General features: G+C 38.8%; 2 protein-coding genes across 5 annotated transcripts in view; one reads left to right on the top strand and one right to left on the bottom strand.

The window, feature by feature from the left end:
• The window catches only part of LOC138938506 (uncharacterized), a 184,584-nt gene that overhangs the window by 26,282 nt on the left and 135,073 nt on the right, over positions 1-23,229 (top strand). The window lies entirely within an intron of this gene.
• LOC138938501 (irregular chiasm C-roughest protein) overlaps positions 1-23,229 on the bottom strand; it is a 124,245-nt gene that overhangs the window by 34,495 nt on the left and 66,521 nt on the right. For all 4 annotated transcript variants that reach the window (XM_070305531.1, XM_070305534.1, XM_070305532.1 and 1 more), the window contains one exon: positions 7,542-7,885. In XM_070305531.1, the coding sequence (XP_070161632.1) occupies positions 7,542-7,885 (344 nt within the window). The remainder of the gene's footprint in view (positions 1-7,541; positions 7,886-23,229) is intronic.

The following is a 23,229-nucleotide window of genomic DNA, read 5'->3' as shown; positions in this document are numbered from 1 at the left end:
GAATATACCGTTATATTTCATAGAAAGAGAGAGAGAGAGAGAGAGAGAAAGAGGAAGTATTATGATACATAAATATTATATAATTGAAATTTATTTTTATGTATAGTCTAAAATTTATACGTGTGACTCTGGCAACAAAGATTTATCAATGTTTTATCTATATATAATTGATTAAGTTCCAAAGCAAAAGAGAATAACAGAATTAATACATAATAATTTGTGATTATGAATATCGTTCTAAGAATACGCGATATAACTAATAGTAGATAGACGCCACATTTTCGAGCTAATTTTAAAAATTAATTTTAATTAAATGTAAATTTTATTAAATTATTGATCTAATTATTTAACATTAAAGGAATGACAGGATAACGTAGGGATAACGTTACTTGGCCAAATTATTGTAATCGACATATTAAGATATGCCATTAATTTTCTTTAAATAATTTATTGAAGAATCTGTGAAGGGAGAGAAAAGTGGAGAAAATGAAAGAGAGAGAGAGAGAGAGAGAGAGAGAGAGAAAGAGAGAGTAGATATAAAACGTCCCGTGTTAAATTTATGTTTTAACTGCCGGCACATCTAAGGGTTGTAGCCATAAAAATTACTTAGAGTTAACCGAGATTTAATCAATTCGCTATCCCTTTTTAGTTCTGTCTCTAGAGAGAAACGGATAATGAATTAAAGCACGGTTAATTTTCACTAACGTTTATGGGAGCGATTCTTTCTAAGCCAACGCGCGAGTTACGATTTCTCGCGTAAGATTAAATAAAATATCGATAAATTGCTTACTTACGGGAAATAGTTACGCGAAATAGGGGAAAATATAGGGAAGAGGGAAGAGGTGGAAGAGGAGGAGGAAGAGAGGGACTGCTGATCTCTCAATACTGGTCTATGTATATAAGTTCGTTAAAGAGCTCTGAGATATATATATTGTTTTTTTTATATTGCGCCCATTTCCATTATCTCGGCGTTAGACGCGACATCTGCTGAATAAGAATTCACGATATCTCCGTCAGAGATAGAGAAGACGTGTGGGGGCGGAGGTTTGCGATTTAAATTACGTCGGCCGACGTGTGCACCCGGCAGAATATAATATCTCGCTCGTTCGCGTGGTGGTGGTGGTGGTGGTGAGAAAAATGGCGGGAAACCGGTAAGGTCGATTAATCGGCCGCGCGTTGCAGCAGAGCAGAAGCGGTTCCCCGGATCCGGTCGAGCAGGTTGCAGCGTCCTCGATATTGCTGGCATTGCTGCGGCTGCGGCTGCTGTTGCTGCCGCCGCTACTGCTGCCGTTGCAAGCGATCTTAAAATTCCGTGCCTACGTATATATTGTACATACGGAGAATGAATATCGCCGGAATTACCTTATGCTTATAATTGCGTCAATTAATATCGGGTGGCCTGTGCTGGCGGCGATATCCGGTAATTATCGGAGCGAAGCGTTCCCTATGATTCGAGATAAAAGACTGTGCGAGTCGGCTAAATCTTTCGATAGATCTCGGATGAATGGATGTCGCGAATATTAGAGTTCTTTGGAATTTCAAACAGTCGCCTTCGCAAGTGCCCTTTAATAAGCAATATACTATTGCGCACGAACGGATATGCATATCTTTTTGTAAAAGAATAATTTTCCAAAGATTACAGCCCTTGTAAATGTTCTCAGCTTTTTTCTTCTCGGTTCACGCTTTATTTATCGCATCTTCAATATACCTATGTCGCGCACATGAATATTCAATATTCCTTCATCTTTGAAAAGCAAGCATTTCGTCGTAAATAGAACGATATTTTTATGACCTTCCTTTATCGACTGATTAATTGACTAGACGGCGGTCAGGCAAGAACTGATCTGATCGAGCAACTTTGAAAATTCTTATCGTTAGATCCGGGTAAAGAAGATAATAACATCTTTCTCCGAACACTTAAGCTTCGCGAATTAAGCGTATTTTATCGATCTGCTTTACGTAGGGTACATTATCAGATGGAAAATGTTTTAACTCGAGCTTGGCGTAAAGTTCCTTAATTGTATATCGTGTAACTTTATAGAATTTTTTTGTAAATTCTCCCCTTAAACGCCATTCGTCGCAATAAAAATATATCGAACGTTTAGCCATTATTTTCCTCGTAGCAACAAATTAAAAGTATAATTAAGTTAAAATTGTAAGTCGTCCGTATTTCAGAGCCCATTAGCGCATAGTCATCGTGCAAAGAGATATTTCATCGTTTGCGTAGATAAAAAAAAGAGCAATTCGCGATGAAAATCTTTTAACGACATTAATACCTCGTTTAAAGCCGGGTTAGTTCCGTTTTAGGCGTGATCGCTTCATCGATTAAAATCTACTCGAGCGTACGTTTACGCGAATAACATTCGCCCGGGATGGAAAGATGCGAAATCGATAATAACTGCGCGCTAAGACCGGAATACGTCATCGATTGTCCTCCGTTAACGCACCTCCTTTAACTAAGAGTCACCCGCTACCGTAATATAAATTCGCTCGAACGCTAATCCATTTCTAATACCAACCATCTCATACACGCGTCCTGTAATCTTAATCGTACGTATATCGGATCCCTTTAAGGTCGCGTATATCGGATTACAGGGCGAGTATACCGTAACAAGGTCGTCTCCTTCGTTCCTACGTAGGCGCGCCCTGCCCTTATCGAAGATGGAAATTATGCGATCTTCGCGTACGTTTCTTTCTCCCTCTCTTTTCTCTTCGAGATCGCTCGAAACAGGTATGTGCAATCATATCGAGCGTGTAACAGAAGAGGCGGCGAGGAAGAGGGAGGGTTTCCGGTCAAACGAGCCCCGGGCCCCGGCGCGTTTTGCAGCTGGATGCAACGCGATGCAACGCAACGCAGCTCTGCAACTCGCGCTGCAACTGCGGAGTCTCTCCGGTCGTATCGTCGCCGCCGCGTTCGCCGATCTTATCGATCTATGGTAGAACCATTAACCATCGGAGCGTGCACCGAATGTTTCGGAACTAATTTAAACTTAGCCGCTCCTCCCTCCCCCGCCCGCGGCATACACACGACGTCGAATTAAAGACTCTGGCTCTATATCGACACCGTTATCCGTCCGTCCGTACGCAGGTACGTATGCGCATACATCGATATACGCGAGATATCGTACGCCGATTAAAACCGACCGATCGACCGACCGAAGTGTGTTGTGATTTTGTTTCCGGCACATCTGCCGCCGGGTATTTGCTTGGATATTGATATATTTCGAGCGTTTATCTTCCATAGTTTGTATAATGTACCGCTTAAAGTAATTCCCTCCCTTTCTCTCTATAAAGATTCAAATTTTTATTGAAATTAATTGAGAATTTAATACCGCGGGTTAAGAAAAGGAAAGGCCATTTTTAGATATAATATATATATATATATATATATATATATTTATTACATTTATGATGAAAATTTTCATTGTCTTCAGTCGAATTTGAAATCGATTTTTCTTTTAACCATAAACTTGATTGGAGATCATTCTCTATCGCAAAATTTTAATTTTGAGATGATACTTGACTCGATATTATTTAGAATTCAATACATCGCACAATATTTAAAAAAAAAAAAAAAAAAAAAAAAAGTGCAGTATTATACCGTCACGTTAAATGAGTGATGCAAAAACTGACACGTAATTTAATAAAAAAAACTGATCCCGATGCATTTGTCTCGTTTGCCTGTCAATCATGTATGATAAAACTTGGAAACATCGAGGCTTTTCTCTCTTTTATGCTCAAATCAAAATATATAAAAACGTTAACCGAAGCCGCTTTTTCTATTGCATAGTTTTTCTCCCGGATAGTTTCTTTCCGATTGTCGATCGCATCATCGTCACGCTAGCATGAATTTTCGTACTCTGTGTGTGTGTGTGTGTGTGTGTGTGTTCTGTATTATTAATTAATCTTCGAGTGTATAAAAAAATCAGTTGTATTCTCTGTATATATTTTTTTTCTACTTGTAAAATGATTCATCAACCTCCCTTTTCGCGATACCGTCTATTTATGTGTGTGTGTGTGGGGGGGGGGAAGAAACAAAAAAGAAAAAAACTTGGAATTTATATTGTAGTTTCTGCAGTTCTCTCATTATGAAAACGTGTAGCACGGGATTAGAAAAGGTGGCGAGTAAAGTGCAGCAACATTGCGGTTACAAGCCATAGAGCCATGGCGCAGTAAACCTGCAATAATTTTATGGAAATCAGGCATTGCTACCGCGGGTACGTGCCACACGTAGGGAGGGGGCGCGCTTATACCGTGTAGGAGAGGAACGAACGAGGACCAAGGCATCGTGCAACGGCATATAGTTACAAGTATATTATGGTTCCTCGGCTTAAACTGGATTTCAAACGCGCGCGAGCGTTATCGTTCCAACACACATTGTGATTGTTGGGCAAGTTCGCGCGAATATATTGTATATCCACCCAGCGACAAACGCACGTACAACGTTCAGCCTCGGAACGTAGTGCCACCTGTGTATCCAATCCTACTTTTGAATAATGCGCCATCGTCGCCAATCCCGCAAAAGATCTTTGCGAAAGAGACGACAAAGTTTCTACTTAAAAATTAAAAAAAAAAAAAAACCCCACTTGTATATACATACGTTTAAATAATCGAACGAGAGAGATTAATCGCGTGAAAAATCCATATTTAAATTAGTATAACGAAAAAAAAAAAAAAAAAAAATAATAATAATATCTAGTTACTCGGTGTGAAGATTTACTTTTACGGCAAATAGCGAAGATATTCGGAATGCAGTGGTTTAACGACAACAATATGTATGGCACTTTTTATTGTGAATGCAGGAAATAGGAATATCGGCGGGGATATCGTGGGGGATCGCGCTCTATCTTCGCGAGCACCGGCGACTAAAATCCTCCGTCCGGCAAATACCGTATAACCGAAAAACGAATAGAGATAAAAAAAAAAAAAAACGCCAACGTGTTCGCATATAGGACCGCACACCGATTCCAATATGCGGAGGGACAAGAGCGCGTTTCGCGAAACACGTTACAAATTTTGATTGAATAAACGTTCGGATCGTTTCGCTTTCCGCGCGCTGATTTTTGCGGAATTAAATGACGAATGCAGTGGGCGCGGAAAGATACGCGCCGCGTGCCGAAAGACAATCTATATGTTGAAACGGATACATATATATATATATATATATATACATACATACATACATATCGTACACACACACACATATACGTATATAGGATGAAATAAACCAGTTCGCCGCTTCTATTCGCAATGAAAAAGCTTTGCTTTATCGCTTCATGCGCAATCATATAGCATTAACGGAATTGGAACGCAATTTTAAAGGTTCTCGTTTCATTGAATCCTATCTTCGCTTTATTGTAATCATATCACATTTTTCCCTCTTTAATCGCTCGCTCCCGCATTCATTTCAAAGTGAAAAATAACAATATCTATTCGCGGCGAAACTAAATCTCACAATTTTCTAACGTGCGTTTCGATCGTAGGTGTTAATTGTCGCTTCGTTTCACTACGCGAGTTATACAACGCTCGGCTTGATTCGTGCTGTGAATTATAGAGACTTGGGGAAAGGAATTTCACGCTTATTGAGAAATCGTGCGCGTAAATCACTCGTTCCCACCGTGCCGAAAAAATTTGCCGTCGTATATTTCTCTGACGCGTTAATCTTTTTCTTTTTTTTTTTTTTATCGTCTATCATTATCGCGATATACTGTCCGCGGTAAGAATATTTCATTCGGCTGTGCTTTGTTATTTTCGTTCGTGTCTCTCGAGTTAATTCGCGAGCAACGTTAACATCATCAGCGCACTCATTGCTGTCTTTATTTGAACATCACCCTTTCATTTGCCGACACAATTTACCGATTGGACAAAATTTCTCTATTCCCTCGTTCCCTTTGCTATTATGTTTTGAAATTAACTCGCGAGTTTTATATGAAGTTTTGTATATTAAAAATTCTACAATAAAGAATGTGTCATTCTCGAGAGGATCTCGCACGGGGATTATTTCGCATACTATGGAAGAACGTTTACACGTGTAAATATTCCTATACCAGCAAGTATTATCAGTGTCGGGTGGCATTTTTTAATAACTCGTTAGGAAACTAATTTAACTTCGTAGTGGCTTTTAATAGGAACTGCATCGGCTTTATGCGACGTAGACACGACGCAAGAATAACGCGAGGTCCATCTTTGTTTTAAAGCGCGCTAACAAAAGCGTAGCTCTTCCGGAAGTGCTTACAGGGTGAGGCGGAAATCATGGTGAAACTGAAAAGGAGGTCGCGCCTTGCGCAAAAAAGAAGCTGAAAGTGTAAAATAAATCTTTTCGAAACCGTGTCGTCATGAAATATGAATAAAAATATATGCTATTTCGTTGAAGCTTGTAATTTTATTTCTACAATTAATTTCTTCAAGTCAATTTTAATTTTTTTACGTTAACGCGCTAGATTAATTTAACGACACGTGTCATGTGTACCATTATGTGAGCAACATTAAAGATAATTAAATATTAAAAATGTTATTGACTTTTTTTCTCATTTTCAAAAAATTGATATTTTTGAAAGTTCGTGGATAAGAAAATATATCCTTTTCATTTCTGTCGTACTACGGTTTCCACCTCACAATACGTACGTGCTTTACTTACTGATATTGGTTCTGTGAGTTCTGTATCCAAGTATCTTTTCGTGTAGTCGGGTACGAGAGTTGCTATACTCGCGAACGTGTAATCTGTGAACGAGGCGAAATATTTTTTCGTGACGCGCGAAAGATTCACGAGTAACTGAGCGAATAATGATAGCAGATTTCATCAAAAATCAATAAATATTTATAAATCTTCAATGAAAATAATTACACTTTGCTCCTCCGTCTTATGTCTTACTAATTATATCAATAAGATTTCACTGAGAAATTAATAATATTGTATAAAGCATACAAGCGAGATGTAGATTTTAAAGCTTTTTATATTTGTTTTGGATTGCTGTTTTTAGGGAGAGAAGCCACGCCACCCCCCCCCCCCCCCCCACACATACACACACGTGTGTACACATTTTTTCGACACAGGAGAAAATCAATACCTTGCGGCCGAAAATTGAATTTGGGCGAGTACACAGCCTAGAGGCGCCGTATTATAGCGTATAGTTGATGTAGCGTATATAAAGATTTTTAAATAATCCTGCCCGTTGGTGCAAAGCGCGCTTTTTTTTATTACAATAGGAAATTTAAACGCCGTTAAAAATTCGCGCACGAAAGAACGCGTATCGAAAAGCGTTAATGTGCGGAACAGATTTGCGATCGGCGCGTCATTTTGTGAATTTTAAAACGATAAGAGATTATCGAAGATCTTGGAGGGAATCTTATAGATTCTTGAATCATTTAGATTCTTTTCCACAGATAACAGAAAGTGCGTCTCGTATGATGACCGCAGATCACTCGGCGTATTTCGCATAATTGCCGGTCTCCGCGCGAGCGCATTCGCGGATGCCTGGCGAAGGATTAATTTGAGCGTGAAAATCGAATTTCCGGGAGATGGTGTTATCTACAATATTTACCTTCTTCGTCGCTGCCGATCATGGCGTATCTCTCGTATCCGGTGAGATTCCTAACTGCTCCCAGACCAAAGTCGTCCTTGGTCCATTGAATGGGCCCCTTCTGATCGAGTACCCGGCATGGAAGCGTCACCCTACTGCCAATCACCGCGGTTTGATCCATCGGCTCTATGGCGAATCGTTGATAAACTACTTCCGTCGTTGTAAACGGCTTCTGCGTCGATATCGCTAGCGACGACGCGTTTGTCACATTCGTAGCTGCCACTGTCTTCGCTTCCATTGTCATCAGCAGCGAGAGGCAAATTATTAACGGTGCTGTTCTCCGCCCGACTTTTCCGCTCGCGTTCCTACGAAATAAATGAGAGAGATTTATTAAATTTTCATACTTTTATATGTGACAATTATATATATATATAAATTAGTATACAATACATAAAATATATTGCTACAAATTGATCTCATAAATAATATAATAATGATTTTAAAATATCACCGATTGAAACCAATATTAATTCATACTTTCAGTATGAATTAATTCATTCATTCATACTTTCAGTGAGATTTCTCTGATTTATAATGCTATACATGTAATTGAGATTTTCACTGGTTATTCATTATTTTTCAATGATAATATACTGATTCTTGACTTAAGAGCCGAAATTAAATAAGAAGCTGTTGATTTCTTTTCTCGAATTTTTTTACAAGCTTCTTTTCCTTAAAATGACGAATATGTGTAGACTGCGTATCTGTGTGTGTGTGTGTGTGTGGCGGTTCCTTCCCATTTATTTCGTCGTCTTACCGAATTTATCTTTATAGTCCCATCGGATTCAAAAACGAAGTTAGAGGACTAGAGAGGGGAGAGACCGGTATCGTAAAAGAGGCGGTAAAAGTATTGCCAAATGGCGATTATTTAGTATCGGAAGCAAGGGTGTTTTTTTACACGCGCACATATATACGTATATACGTGTGCGATAGCTAAAAGCACATATGGAATCGCTATTATGAAGGAAGCTCTTTTATGACGGCAATTTTGTCGTTGCTATGAAAATATATTACGTCTTGACAATTATCGCGCGACGCATTTTACAGGGAGAGTCTATTAAACGAACATTATCGATGAAAAAGAAATTCAGAGTTAGTTTACAGCCGAGCCGTCAACTATCGCCCCTTCCCATTAGGAATGTTCGTTACGTAAGAATCGAATTCCTCTCGTTCCGCATCTCTCGCCGTTCGCTGATGGATAAAAAGATAAAAATGCTAATTAACGCTTTCACTTGATTATCGTCGCTTAACGAAAACTCGATGGCATTTTATATACCTTCAACCTTATGAATCATATTTGTTTATAATTTTGTGTAGACGATAAATTAATTCTCTTTCAAACAGAATTATTTTTATATCTGCGAGAATAAGAAGTAGATCTTGAAAAGAGGACCAGCAACCAAGTTCAACGCGATTTGTCGATTTCGCTCGGGCATACTCATTGACGTAACTATTAGTATTTTTATTATTACTTGACAAAACGAACGGGAAGCAGGTCGGATCGAAGGAATCTCTCGATTGTTTCGTTGGTTGCACGATTAATTTCCCCCCCTCTCGTTTACATTCGTATCAGCTCTATCGTCCGTCTTCTAATAACGGGAACAAGATGGTACTCGATTTCTATCGTCCTCTCTCTCTCTCTCTCTCTCTCTCTCTCTTTCTCTCTTTTCGCTTCTGTCCGTGTGCCGCTGCTCCGTCATCTATCTACGTTTCCTCCGATGCGTCCTTCTTATTCGTCCCCGATGAAATGATCGATAGAACTGAAAATGGCTCGAGGAGAGATTCTAGAGAACGATGTATCGTTCTCGTATGTCTTGTCGGGGACGGTCTTCGCACAGACGTGGCGCCTCGACGTCGCTCTACGTTATCGTCGAAGCCGTTCGTTATACTTGGAGTAGCCTGTCCCTGTCCCTCCTTCCGTCTCTTTCTCTCTTCGGAGAAGCGAAGTTAGAGGTTCACGAGGTTCTGTACGAGCTAAGCGTTTCTTGTCGCGCCGTGTTCCGTCGGTTAGCGGATAGAGGATGTCGTAAGACGACGCGCATCGTACGACATCGCGCGCGACCTTTGCTTCTTACGAGCTCAATAGGATAATAATCCCCGCCGGCGGCGTCGCCCTCGCCGTCCGCCCGAATGCTTTGAATGGAATATACGAGTAACGAGCGTAATAATAATTGCGCTTGTGCTTCGTCAATTCGGCGCACCCACCCCGCGCCACGATCACGCCGATCTCCGAGGCAGTCTCTCGACCGTAAGCGGCCTTTACAAAGCGCGCTTCTTCATGTTCGTTTAAGTCTCTCTTCCGGATGAACGCGCGATGGCGAGAGATATCAATATTATCGCACGACATTAATAGATTCTCCCATTCTCCCTTCTCCGACATGTCAATAATGATGGTAATAATCCTTTGCGAGGTAGTTGAAATAAATTTGGTGTCGAATGCAATTTACTCATTTACTTGGAAAACATTTATCATATTGCCCGTGACGTCTCCGGGCGCGCGCGCACGTGACAAGGCACGCCAACGGCTTACGAAACGGAATTGGGTCGTGTCGGAATTGGATGGGATACGCGTCCCAAGCGATTTCGCATGTAAAAGCGTATATATTGTATATCGCACGAAAATATCGCACGCGTACGCGCGTTACGTTTAACGGTCTCTATCACGCCCATCAGTTATTTTTGTCACTCGCGTCGGAAATTTCGTGCCGCAACGAAACGATGAGGCGACGATGGAGGTCGGTAGGCGTATTCGTATAATATTATGGTCGACCGGTGCGGCGATAAAATAGAACACGTTGATAAAAGCGTTAAAACGATCAACCGCGATGTTGTCCCAGCAATTACTAGCGAATGTCGCGATAATCACTCGTGCGTAGGCGAGTGCGCCCGTTCTCTCTACTGTGTTTAAATTTAAATAAAGTCGCTAATCGAGATGGCGCGTCTGCCTGTCGGATGTCACGTCGCGTTCTCGTCGGTTAGAAATTTTAGCTCTTGAAAACTTGCTCTCTCTCTCTCTCTCTCTCTTGTGTCGCGTCGAATCGATCCGTACTACGTTTTGACCTTCGAAATTAATTTTTTTTTTTTAACAATGTTACCATGCATTATATTGTATTTACCACTCCATTTACGATAACCAATTTTTCTCGCGGTGTATTGTTGCATCATCGCAACTCTCGTATTTGCGCAAAGAAAAATTTTTTCAAAAATTTCGCGTGGAAATAAACGCCGCTGTAATAGCCATTAAAATAAATAATATGTACCAAAAAAAAAGAAATGGATTCGATCTTATTTTGTATGAATAATTAATAAACGCGTATTGGTTAGTCAAGGATATTCAAAAAGAATTAGAATTTATTTCTGATAAATTAATTTAATTCGTCATTTGAAATCGTACTTGTCAATTTGATAAATCCAAGTAATTAATATTGATCGCATAAATTAATCAGAATTCGAAGAGAGAGAGAGAGAGAGAGAGAGAGAGGAGAAAGTTACAACGTATATTTATAGTATCTTACAATTTCTGAGCTTAAAACGTAAATTAATTATTTCATCCTTCGAATCAAAATCGATAGATTTTATATAAATATATCCGATATTTATCGCAAATATTATATATTCTCGTATATTATCTCTTTCGTATTCTCATCGTATCAATATAATAGTATCAATGTGACGTGAAATTTACTCGTAGCGCATAGTCTAGGCGTGCATCTAGTGGCTTACGGTGCTTGGCGGTGGTGGGTATAATCCGCCACACACGGTACATGTCCCTCGGAAGAGAGGATCTCTCTCTCTCTCTCTCTCTCTCTCTCTCTCTCTCTCTCTCTCTCCCTCTCCCGTTCGAGCGTGGAAGTCTCGTGCCGAAGCTCAACGGCGCAACGTCACCGATCAATTTGTCATGGGATGACCCAGTATCAAAGATACGAGTCCCCCGGGTCAGTGTAACGTGTTTCTGGGAACGTTGACACATGCACGCGACACACAAAGATGCGACGCGACGCGACGCGATGTGTATATACATATATGCAAACACACGATATACGTGCGTATATATATATATATATATATATATATTTATACATGTATATATATACGTCATGTGTACGCTTGCGCGACACGTTTGTCGATCGCACGACTACCTAAATATAGCTCTCCACGGCCTGTGTATACACGAATATGGGATGTATTGAATGGTTATCGCGATTTTCGATACTCCTTCCGATACAAAGTCGGAAAATATTTCGTCACATCGCTGCAGCTGACACCGCACCGGATAAGAGTGACGAGGGCGCCGCGGAATCAAGAATGCAGGAATCAATTTTCTACATCCGCCGCATTTATATCCCTGCTATACCGTATAGATAACGCAGAAACTTCCTTTTCATTGTTCAGAAAGATATGGGTTTTACCATGGCAAACTCTGCGTACCGTACATTCTAAAATTGTCATTTCTCATTTCATGTTTAGTCTTAATTAAAAGATTTATTATTTTTTAATATATATATACGTTTATCTCTTTCTATAATTTTTCGTACAGCTTTCTTTTCTGATATTACTTTGATTATATTTGATGGAAATAATATTAAAATAACTGTGAATATTGAAAGACGAGCGTGTATATTTCGAAGGGTGAAAATATCAAAATTTCTGGTAGATGAGCAAAGAGAAAGAGAGAAGCGCGAGCAAATTAATTTTACTTTGTACGTCGTTTCGAATTTGGAAAAACTGACAATTTGTAACATCGCGATTGTCATTATTGAATTTTATTTTGCAGGATTGCTTTTTGACAATATTTTTGCAGTTAAAATATTATGCGACGAATTTGCACAGAATGGAATTGGATTTATAACCGCCATGTGCTTCGCTATGTATATAGAACGTATCTCGCGAGAACGCAGCATTTATCTTACCTCCAATACAAATTCTTTCGTAAATTGGAATTTGATTTTTATCGACGTAAATTTGTGCCTGCTGGTCATTCTCGTATCGCAGATTTTTAACATTGGATATTATATAATGTCATTCGGGAATCGAATTTCTATTAAAGACAATGTGCAAATTAATTGAAAGATTTCATAACCGAAGAGCTTAAACTCTTGAGAAATAAGTTAAATCGATCATTATTTTTACGTCTAACTCAATATTAATTGTAGTTCGCGAAAAGTCGAGAATAAAGCAGATTTATTAGTCGGGCAAAGCGAGAGAAAAATCGGATAATTTTCAAACTTCGTTTAAAGTCGCAACCCTCTCTCTCTCTCTCTGCCGGGACGTTTTGTATATTTTAAAAATAGTGCAACCTACACGCGCGCGCGGCTTGCGGGTCGTGCACAGCTAGACGTGCAACGTAATTTTTCATCGGCTCCAGGGATGGAGCGGAAGAGAGGCTTAACCTTCGATCCATGGAGGAGAGAAGGCCGAGATTATACCGCAGGGACAGTTCCCCCGGTGCGGGTTCGAATTTAAGCCTTATTCCATCGTCGATTCGGCGGACTAGGTATTAACGAAGCCATTAGTAGTTCCTTAACTCCGCGCAACGGCTGTGCCGACGCATCCAAAGTCGCACGACGAAATCGATCCGTCATGTCGCCATCACGAAAATGGAAACGAATAATTGTCACGTAAAAAGAGGGCTCGACGCAAAGTGACAAGTTACGAGAGAGAGAGAGAGAGAGAGAGAGAGAGAGAGAGAGAGAGAGAGAGAGAGAGAGAGCGCATTAGTCTTACGTAATCAAGTTCGAGTTGGAGACGCGAATTTCATCCGTTCGCGCTTATCGCGAGACTGAATTTATCACGACCTCGGAATTTATCATAAGAAAGGAGCTCGCGAAGCCACGTGCGATTTTATAGATATCACTTTGTTGAGATATCAGCTTGGCAATTTTAGGATTGTCCGTTTTAGAATTTAGCCAACAATCGGCATGCTTCACTTTTATTTTCGTCGTCAAATTGCTTTTCTCGTAATTCTCTCTCTCACTCTCTCTCTCGTGAGACAAAGTTGGCAGACAACCGACTGTAAACGTGAACCGTCGAGCGCTTTTCTTCGCTTTCCTCCTTCGCGATGTGCGTTCTTCGAGAAAATCGGATTATTATCGCGGAATCTATTTAGCGGTGCTCTCCCTCCTTCCTTTCACCCCGTTCTGTTCGTATCAGTATTCGCTAGATGTCGAACGTTCCCCTTTCCGGGACACAACCAACTGTTGTAACGGCGCCGCCATTGTATGCTTACGCAACAATCAACATTGCCTATGCGCACCGTTGCATATACAAGTGTATAATGCCGTATGCTATCGTTCGCACAGTGTGCATCTCTGATGCACGGTAAGCAACGACGCGATCTCGCGAGAGAAAATTCGCAAGATTCGAGATTCCCCTCCCGTCGATAAGGGTCCCCCCAGTCTACACCAGCAGTATCGATAATTGTTAGAAAATTTTTAATATTCAAGAATTTTAGAAATTGATTTCTTTGGCGTTTCACATGTGTTTTTAAAATGTTTAAACACAGTACGTTAGTATTTTCGAATATTTTTCGGACATCTTGAGAGAACCTAATTAGAATTTGAAATGTTAATATTTCATATTTTTCTGATCTATCTTTCTTTAAAAAATGAAAAAATTTCAGAAAAATTGAAATATTTAATTTATAAAAAACACATTAGGCTTCATTATCTTTCGTTTTTTTTTTCCTAATGAAAGTAGGTTCAATATTTCAAAAATCTCCTACGAAATAGAACTAAATCGAATTTTTTCATTTCAGGCAATTAAACGAGAAGAAGCAACATGCCACATTGTCATTATTGAACACGCTACGCCCGTTGAACAGAGAAAGAGCTAAATATCCAAAATTTAAAAATACTGTTTAAACATTAATAAAAACATATGTAAAACGTCGAAAGGATAAATTTCTAATATTCTTGAAAAAAATTATTCCTAAAGATCATCAATTATTCGTGCTGCTAGAATAAACTATATCCTTTAAATAAGCTTGCGCGATCTCGCAATGTTTCCCATTTAAAATTAATTGTCCAATGGAAATGAGGCAAAGACTGATACATCAATGTATGACTTTTGTTTATTTCATGTGAAGGCTATTATCACGCTAAAGAATATTCGACTTTACTCACTTAATACGATCAAGCTCGTTACATTACCGTACGATTTTTCTCACGCGAAAATACGATGTCACACGATCAATTTGTCGTATCAATTTTGGGGATACATGTTTGATCTTGGGGTGGTAAGAGCACAAATTGCCCGAAATATATGTAACACATTCTCCTTAACAATTATTATAACGTAACGTTATAAATAATTGAGTTATTCGATTTTAATCTGAATCTACTCACTTAAATTACTATAATATTCTTTAATTTTGCATCGCGATGCTTACAGCGACAGTTGAAAATTCAAACGTCTACGTCGTGAGGACTTGATATTATATATATGCATCGAATACGTCGTTCTCGTGTCCCACTGTCGATTTCGCGATGCAGTTCTACGCATCGCACAATCATCGTAATCTCGCATGGTTGCAAAAGCAAATATCCGCACGTGCAATGCGACAGTTTCACTCGGGCGGTGCTTTAAGAGCGCGTGCGCGGAGGGACGGGGGGATATATTCTCTCTCGTTTACGATATAAAAATTCCTACTCAAAGGGAAGAGCTAGAGCGTTTCACGTTGACAATCCTTGCAGGTCTCATATTTTCGTCGTAATATGAAAATATATTTTCAAAGACAGGGATATGTATGTCAAGAATATGGCGCGTATTTTGTGCCCGCTTCTCCCTCGTTCCCTTTGTCTCCACACGCGGCTTTTACTAGCGCGTTACCTCTTATGCAACTTCGATCGTATTCAAGTTGAGTACGTATTTAACATCGGAGAAAAGAGAGAGAGAGAGAACAAAGTATTTGAGTGTTTAATAGTTTCAAATATATTTGCGCAGCTTGTCTACGGCATCTAATATTGAAAATAGATCAAATCGACGATCAAAGTATCAGACTTCACAGATTCAAATTTATAACGTCGATACTTGCCGTGATAAGCAGTATCGAAAAGGTGTCGATATCAATTGCGTTAGCTAGAAAACATGGCTCTTCTTCGAACTTTTCTTCTCGGGTGATAATACTTTAATACGCGCTGTGACAGCAGGTTTGTGTTTTCGCGAATCAGATTTCAATAGACAGGGAGTTGATACAATACGATGTACGAATTCATCGCAAAGCGCAATAAACCATGTCGTCGCGTCGTCGTACACGGGGCGCGTGTATGTCGAGAGACGATATACACGCGCACACGCGCGCGCACACACACACACACACATATACTCGGCGCGGATACATCTGCATTGCAGAAACGAGACGACCATGCAAATTCAATATTTGCGCCGTGATGGAATGATCATGCCGAAGTGGAGGGAACCGCGTGTGTGCCAATCTGACCCAGATGCTTAAATTGTCATATGCGCTACAGAGTATCATGGGAAGCTTAGGCGTATAGAGACACGGGACGAAAGCGAGAAAACGGTCGTTATACTAAAGCCTTGGGTATACATCCCCGGACCAGTAAATTCCATACACGAGCGTACGATCTATTTTTGGAAAAGAGCATACAGAAACGTGGAAAATGAGAGGAGAAGGAGATGAAAAAGAGAATTAATTTTTTAAACAATACTCTCAACACTTTACAAGACGAGAATACGACGCATAGCTCCTCCTCTCTTCCGTATATCGCGCGAATACAAGTACGGTATAAGCATACGTTGCTACGGACGGAATGAGAAATTGTATGGCACATTGTTGTGCTATGATACGACGTACGCGATTCGCAATCCGTCCATCTACCATCCCGGGATATAAACCGCTATTCATATGCGAGAAGAAATCGCACATGGCACCCATTATCGGAACGTTATCGGAACACAAAAGTGAGCTTAACTTAAATTTACAAGATTTTGACACATCCGCGGTTAAATGGTGAAGAATGAAAAAAATAGGGATTAAATTATTTTAAATAATAATACCTAAATATTTTTCAATGCATTTATATATCTATATGAGATATTGATTATTTGAATTTAAAACGTTAAAGGTGAAAGGAAGATTATAACAGCAAATTCTAATTAAAAATGCTACAATGTGCAATAATTAAAAGTATCATTATATATTACAAGCTGAATACATTTTTCTTCTCATACATAATAAACATTTTATATCTCTGAAAATTTAATCGAAATAGAAACATAATATACACATTATTATAACATAAAGATTTAACAATAATAATACCACGCAGTGCAATAATTATGTCAACGGACACAAGCAAAATACATTAATTTCGAAGAATCAAATTATCGCATTGTAAGCTAAAATGTAATTTTATGACAATGTGTAATTTCCATAACAAGTATATAATAAAATGTAAAATGATTATAAAATAATATTTCAATAATATAACTCTGAAATTATAGCAATTTTAATAAAAAAATAAGTTATATATATATATTATTTCTACTTTGATGTGAATATTTTTATTTTTTTTAATGTGCTATTTTGTATAAATAAAAAAATACATACGTTTGATAATTTTATTCCATAGATGAGAATATTTTATGTGATGCATATGTATTGTACATCATACATATTTTTATGGTATATTTTTGAAATAATTTTGAAAGTACTTGAAACGATTTGAAGCGAATATAAAAATATCAAAGTTTTCAAAATGTGTTAAATTTGTAATTTTTCAAATACAATTTTTAGTAACATGTCGGTATGTCGAAACTTAATTCTTTTTATTGTATTTTAACTTGTCTAGAAAGAAGATAATTTATCGTTTTATTTGACGTTTTATATCGATCACAACGTATTTAGCGTTTTATATTGATCAAAATGCATTTATAATGTATAATATAGTATTGTATAATGGAAGAAACATGGCTCTGACACGTGATATATTTATTCGGTATCGAATTAGCACGATATCCGACTGTAATATTGTTGCATACGCGATGTATTAAAATAATCGCTGTGTGTAAATCGAAATGTTGTACAAGATTTCCAAATTATATGTATCGCACGCAGAGATCAAAAAGCAAGAGTCGATAGACGAGGACTTCTTCAACTTCATTTGCGAAGCAATGTATATCATGCATCCGTAATATGCGTGATATAAATTTAAACATATAAATTCTCATCGCATAGATTCATCGCGCATAGTTGAACGAAAGTTATGACATTTTGGTATTACAAGTTTCCGAGTCTCCGAATCAGATGCCTGGCATTAAAAAGTCATAGAGACATCTAAATATTCTTGTGAAATTTTAAGATCTTCATAAATATCCAAGTACCGTGATAATTTCAAAATAATATTAGATTCCTACATTTTACACAAAAATAATAATTTAGTTTCGCAAAAATAATATATCCGCGCGTCAACTTATTTACAAAGGATAAAGGATAAAGGATACAAAGTGCTCGGAATAATACAAAATTACCGATAAATCCTGCCGATATAAATTTGTTACAATAAATATGATTGAAATACACCATATCGCATCGCGGAAGGTCCGCGCGATGATGTTACAAAATTATTCCTCATGAATATATCGTTTTGCGTATTCAAGTTTGATCAAGTACTCGACTCGGTGTATCGTCGTCGTATGTCGCGAAATCCTGGTATTTCCTCGTTTCGAAGCGCATATTCATGCCGCCACATTCGCTCGGTATAATCGACACGACATCCACCACATTCGACAAGCGACGAACCCCTTCTCGGTGACCTTTTCACGCCGCGTATCGATTCGTGGAACGATATTTCCTCGTTACCGTTGCACGTCGCGTCGGCGCGACGCAGAGAGAGAGAGAGAGAGAGAGAGAGAGAGAGAGAGAGAGAGAGAGAGTGAGAGACCTGTTTAAAAAGACTGCGGAGACTTAGAGACAATGAGTGTGGACGAGTTATGAAAAATTAAACGGCGAACCGTGAAACGTTTACCATCGTTTCCGATCCGAATTGAAAATCGTCAGATTTTAGTAAGGTTTTAAATCGCTTCGTGAGGAATGATTTTTCAAAAAGACACTTGTCGATCTGCCTCCTCCCCTTTCCCTCCGTTTCTCTTGTCACAATATCGGATCGCGCATTTCTCGATAAGCATAAAAATATCGGGGAAATTCAGATGACTCGAAGAAGCAAGTGTCTAGCGATAATTCGCTCGTATATTATAAAAGATTATTATGTTCATATTAAAGATTATTACACTGCAGCTTTTTTTGCAGACACACCGTCTGAATTTTCAGGAAAACGATTTTGACGATTAAGACGCATTGTCTGAAATTTCTCTCAAATATCCAGATGAAATATCCAGTGAAAATTGAAACAAAAACGCGTGTGAGTTGGTGGAAAAATTTTTACAACGTAAATTGTTCGCACGATACGTTCGCTTCCGCTCTAATAAAATGCATCTAAAGACGTTGAACTTGCAAACGTCTCGCGAGGGACAAAATGACGCGGCTCGAATAGCTTCACGGGAGCTATTGTTGGTGTCATCTCCTCTGCGGTTGACACCTGGATCGAACGGTCCCAAGGACAATAGCCACTAATTTGATTAACTCGCGATTAATTGCATGTTCAGGTCTAAAGCGACGGTCTCACCGCATCGAGCACCCGCCAATATATATTCGCATTGACAGCGCCGGATATCCGATACTGTCCGTCAAGGCAAAAGGCGCCGGATCGCTTTCCTCGGCAATGTCTCCGATAGCGAGGAGACATAAGCTTCTTATAGCAAGTTGCAATAGCGCGACGTTGCCATAATCTACTGAAGGAAACCTCTTAGGTCGTAATATAAGGAAGGATCCTTTGATACGTTTACCCTCTCTCCCTTCCCATCATTCTCCCCTCTCGTCCTCTCGTCCTCTCCTCTCTTTTCCCCTATCCTAGTAGATGCTCGCGGAGATCGCGAGCGAGCAAACCCATCTGTGAGCCGCATCTGGCAAATTTTCTAGGGAAACCTCTCGGAAAGGCGGCGCGGAAGAAATACGAGATGTATTTCCATACCGAGTTAACGTAACATTCACGATTTCGCGCATAAAGCGATTCGCCAAGTATATACGTTTACTTTGCCACGCGTACCATCGATTCTCCATTGTATTTTTCCCATGCGATGTTTAATTGAAAATACACACACGGGTTACATACTTTTGATATTTCTATTTCCTTTGATATTTTTATTCCATTTTGCCTCTAGAATACGCTATTAAAATATTGTACGGAGGTTGCGAGACATCCCGTATATTGTTTTATATAATCTATATTATGGTATAGATTATTTTTTTGTTCTTCTACAATATAAGAATAAAATAAGTCGGCAACGCAGCATTTACGTGTTTCCGATACGCGTTACGTCGATTTTCGATTGTACTTTTGCGTGATGCAAAATCCAATTAAAAACGTGCGCTTCTGTCATCGAGCATGGTAAACTATCAATTTACATATACACGCACACAGTACAATAATCTATATTATTTTCGCGTCCTTTATGAGAAGAGGATAAAAAAAAAAAAGGGTGGAGGACTGCAACGGAACGCAGGCTCCGATGTGATTAGTCGCACGATTGTCCGGATAATGTCGTTGATTGAACAAACAATAACATCGTTAAGGCAGTAAGTGGAATAATCGAAGTATCGATAATCTGGTTCGAGCGGACGAGCAGACCGCGAAAATACGGTTTATTGGCTCGAGCGAAGCCTCGCTTCCCCTTCTCGACAAATGCTATTTGTTCGCAGAATTTCCGCTTTCGTTCCGGATACACAATAATTTGTTGTTACACGTGTCTGATATTTACGATAGTTACCGGGAGGAAAATCTCACGGCGCATTGTTTTTTAAATCCTTACGTCCCGTAATATCGATTCTGTATCGCGCCCATACACCCACGAGGTTCCTTTTTTTACTTCCTTTTTTTACCCGAGAAAGAGACGAATGAACGGCGACTCAACGATATCGGAAGAAGCCTAATATCGTGTTGACCTAATAGATCGACACATCCATTCAAGTTGAAGCGCAAAAACGTGCTCGTACACACAAACTCGGGCGGAAGGAAAATACTCGACGATGACAAGAACTCGGCGGACCTGCGGTAAATGGACTGTTAGACGTGGAGAGCTTCCACGTATATCGTATCTTGTACGCTATTGTGTTTGCTTGTAATCGCTATAATATTTATTGGAAATCTTTCATAAGATACAGGAGTAATTTTGTGATATATATTTATTGACGAGAAAAATATGAAAAATATGAAAAAAAAAAATAAGTATATTTATCTCCATGACATTTTACAAGCTAATTACAATTCTGACATTTTCTATCTTCATTTTTTTTTTTTTTTTTTTTTGCTCGATAATATTGCCTTGGGTTCGATGAAACTTATGAATCATTTGTACGTTATACATTATTGTGTTAGTGACGCGAATGATACTCTCGCGTGTCGTCTCAATTTCACCGGATCGCTGTTCCTTTAATTCCGTGTTAATTTAAGTAAGGCAAACACGAGAACGATTCCTTTCCCTCGCTCGTTGACAGTTTGGCAAAATCTGAACAGCGGCAATGACACACGTTAATGCATGCGACGGCACTTAACTCGATACTGCTTCGGCGTTCATTATTCCGCAAAGTTTCCTTAGCATTACTAATTAGAATACTGAGGAATAGCAAATCTGCAAACTTTTCCCCGAACTCCCATTGTACCAGCTTGTAATAAGAACGGCCATTATTATACTGTTTACAATCTCTAGAGATAAGTGGAAACTTCGTACCAAGTGCATCGGCAAGTTTAGAGGGATGATGGAAAATTCAGATGTAAATGCCGAAAAAAAAAACGATCCGAGCTATAGATCTGAGCTAATAGGGGAGCAAAGTTCTCTTATAATCATTTGATAACCTCCGATGAGAGAGAAAGTAGAGAGTAGATACGAGGGCCACAAAATACATTGTCACGAATAGAGATAATTAAATTCCCATATAAGCGATTCGTATATTGTTATCATCGAGGCACGTTTTATTTTATCAAATTTTTTAACAAGAGAAAATATAAAAAGAGAAAAATTCAAATGCGTCAACGTCGCGCGATATACGCTCGCACGCGCAAATTAAGCAAATATGGCAGAATATAAAAAGGGTCAAAAATTTGATAATCCCCGAAAATGAGAGAGCAAAATGTACCGTGAAATATGTAGCTATTTTCGAGTACGAGGGGGCCGCGGATATTCACCGACGTGCGGTGTCATATAAATCTCGTGGAAATGAGAAGTAATGCGCGAATATACACTAGCGCTTCCTGACATAATCGTTGAAGCTGCGGCAAATTAAAAAGCGTATTTCGCGAAATTATACTGTATGATAACACGCGCCTTTTTCGATATTTCCCTTGTTTTTTCTCTCGCATCCATCGTTATTCCAAGAGTCTTATGAGAAAAGTGACTCAGGGTATGTTTCTTTGCACGAGAGATGGGAATTTTACGAAAAGAGCAAGAAAATGTAAATGAAAGATCGATTCGAAATATAAATATTCACGTTATCGTTGTTCTCATTTAATAAAAATGTATGAGAAGCGGAATAAAAATGGAAAAAAAAAAGAAAAAAAAAGAATCACTTTGCGAAACGATAATTAGCAACTGTTCGGCTTTTCATCCATTTTATAAACAGGCGAGAGAAAAAAATAACGGGCACGGATGATGACTGGGACGAGTCAGTCGAATCCTTTCGTTTTGAGTTTTGAGCAATTGTTCTTTTTCCATTAAACAATCCCAACGTGATACGTGCTTACGTGTTCTCATTTATCATCGTAAGTGAAGAGTTAAATATTTAGCGATACTTTAACGAGACTCATGTCAAACGCAAATAATCATTGGAACCGGGAGTCTTGGATATTTTTTTACCATTAACTGTAACGGATTTATCCTAGTAGATTTTATAAAATATAAACCACGATAAGAAGCTGTTATCTCATTATAGTATCGTATAATAATATAAATCTAAAACAATGACGAAAAAAAAAAAAATAAAAATGGAACGGAACATGGCTGTACATTTTTCATCGATCCACTTTGGAATAAATCTGATAATGTAGACAATTTAATACCATCAATTAAAGATTTAATACCATTAATTACATATATAATCAATTTAAAAAAAAAAAAAACTGCCTTTTCCGTACATATTTAAACCAGTGACTACGCAAGAAAAACATACTCTTTTCAGTTTCCTTAATTGTTCTGTGTAATTACATACAGCGATACAAGTACACAATGTTCTAATCAATTCTAGAATCCTGATAAGCAGGGGATTACGTTACTTTTTGAATTCGCTGATTAAAGAAGCCAAATTGTAACGAGCAGCTTTGAATATTCTTTCTAATCAGTGCCGCGTTCTCTCATCACTCTAATCGAAATTTACCGCGACGCACAAAAGCGAGACCGGCACAATTTATTTGGATTATTAATTGGGCTGAAATTACCGCCATGTCACAGGACATACCTTTTCACGTTTCGAGACTTTAATTAAGAAGAGAACTCGAGGATATACACGCACGCGGGAAACATAATCAACGCTCTCGAGTCGCGTGCGCGCGTGTATACGTATAACACTGCAAGCTTGCCG

Source organism: Polyergus mexicanus, unplaced genomic scaffold (assembly GCF_030449975.1).
Source record: "Polyergus mexicanus isolate NDT 795.1 unplaced genomic scaffold, iyPolMexi1.0 SCAF_13, whole genome shotgun sequence".
Taxonomy (NCBI): domain Eukaryota; kingdom Metazoa; phylum Arthropoda; class Insecta; order Hymenoptera; family Formicidae; genus Polyergus; species Polyergus mexicanus.
This window is presented reverse-complemented; position numbering and strand designations above follow the sequence as displayed.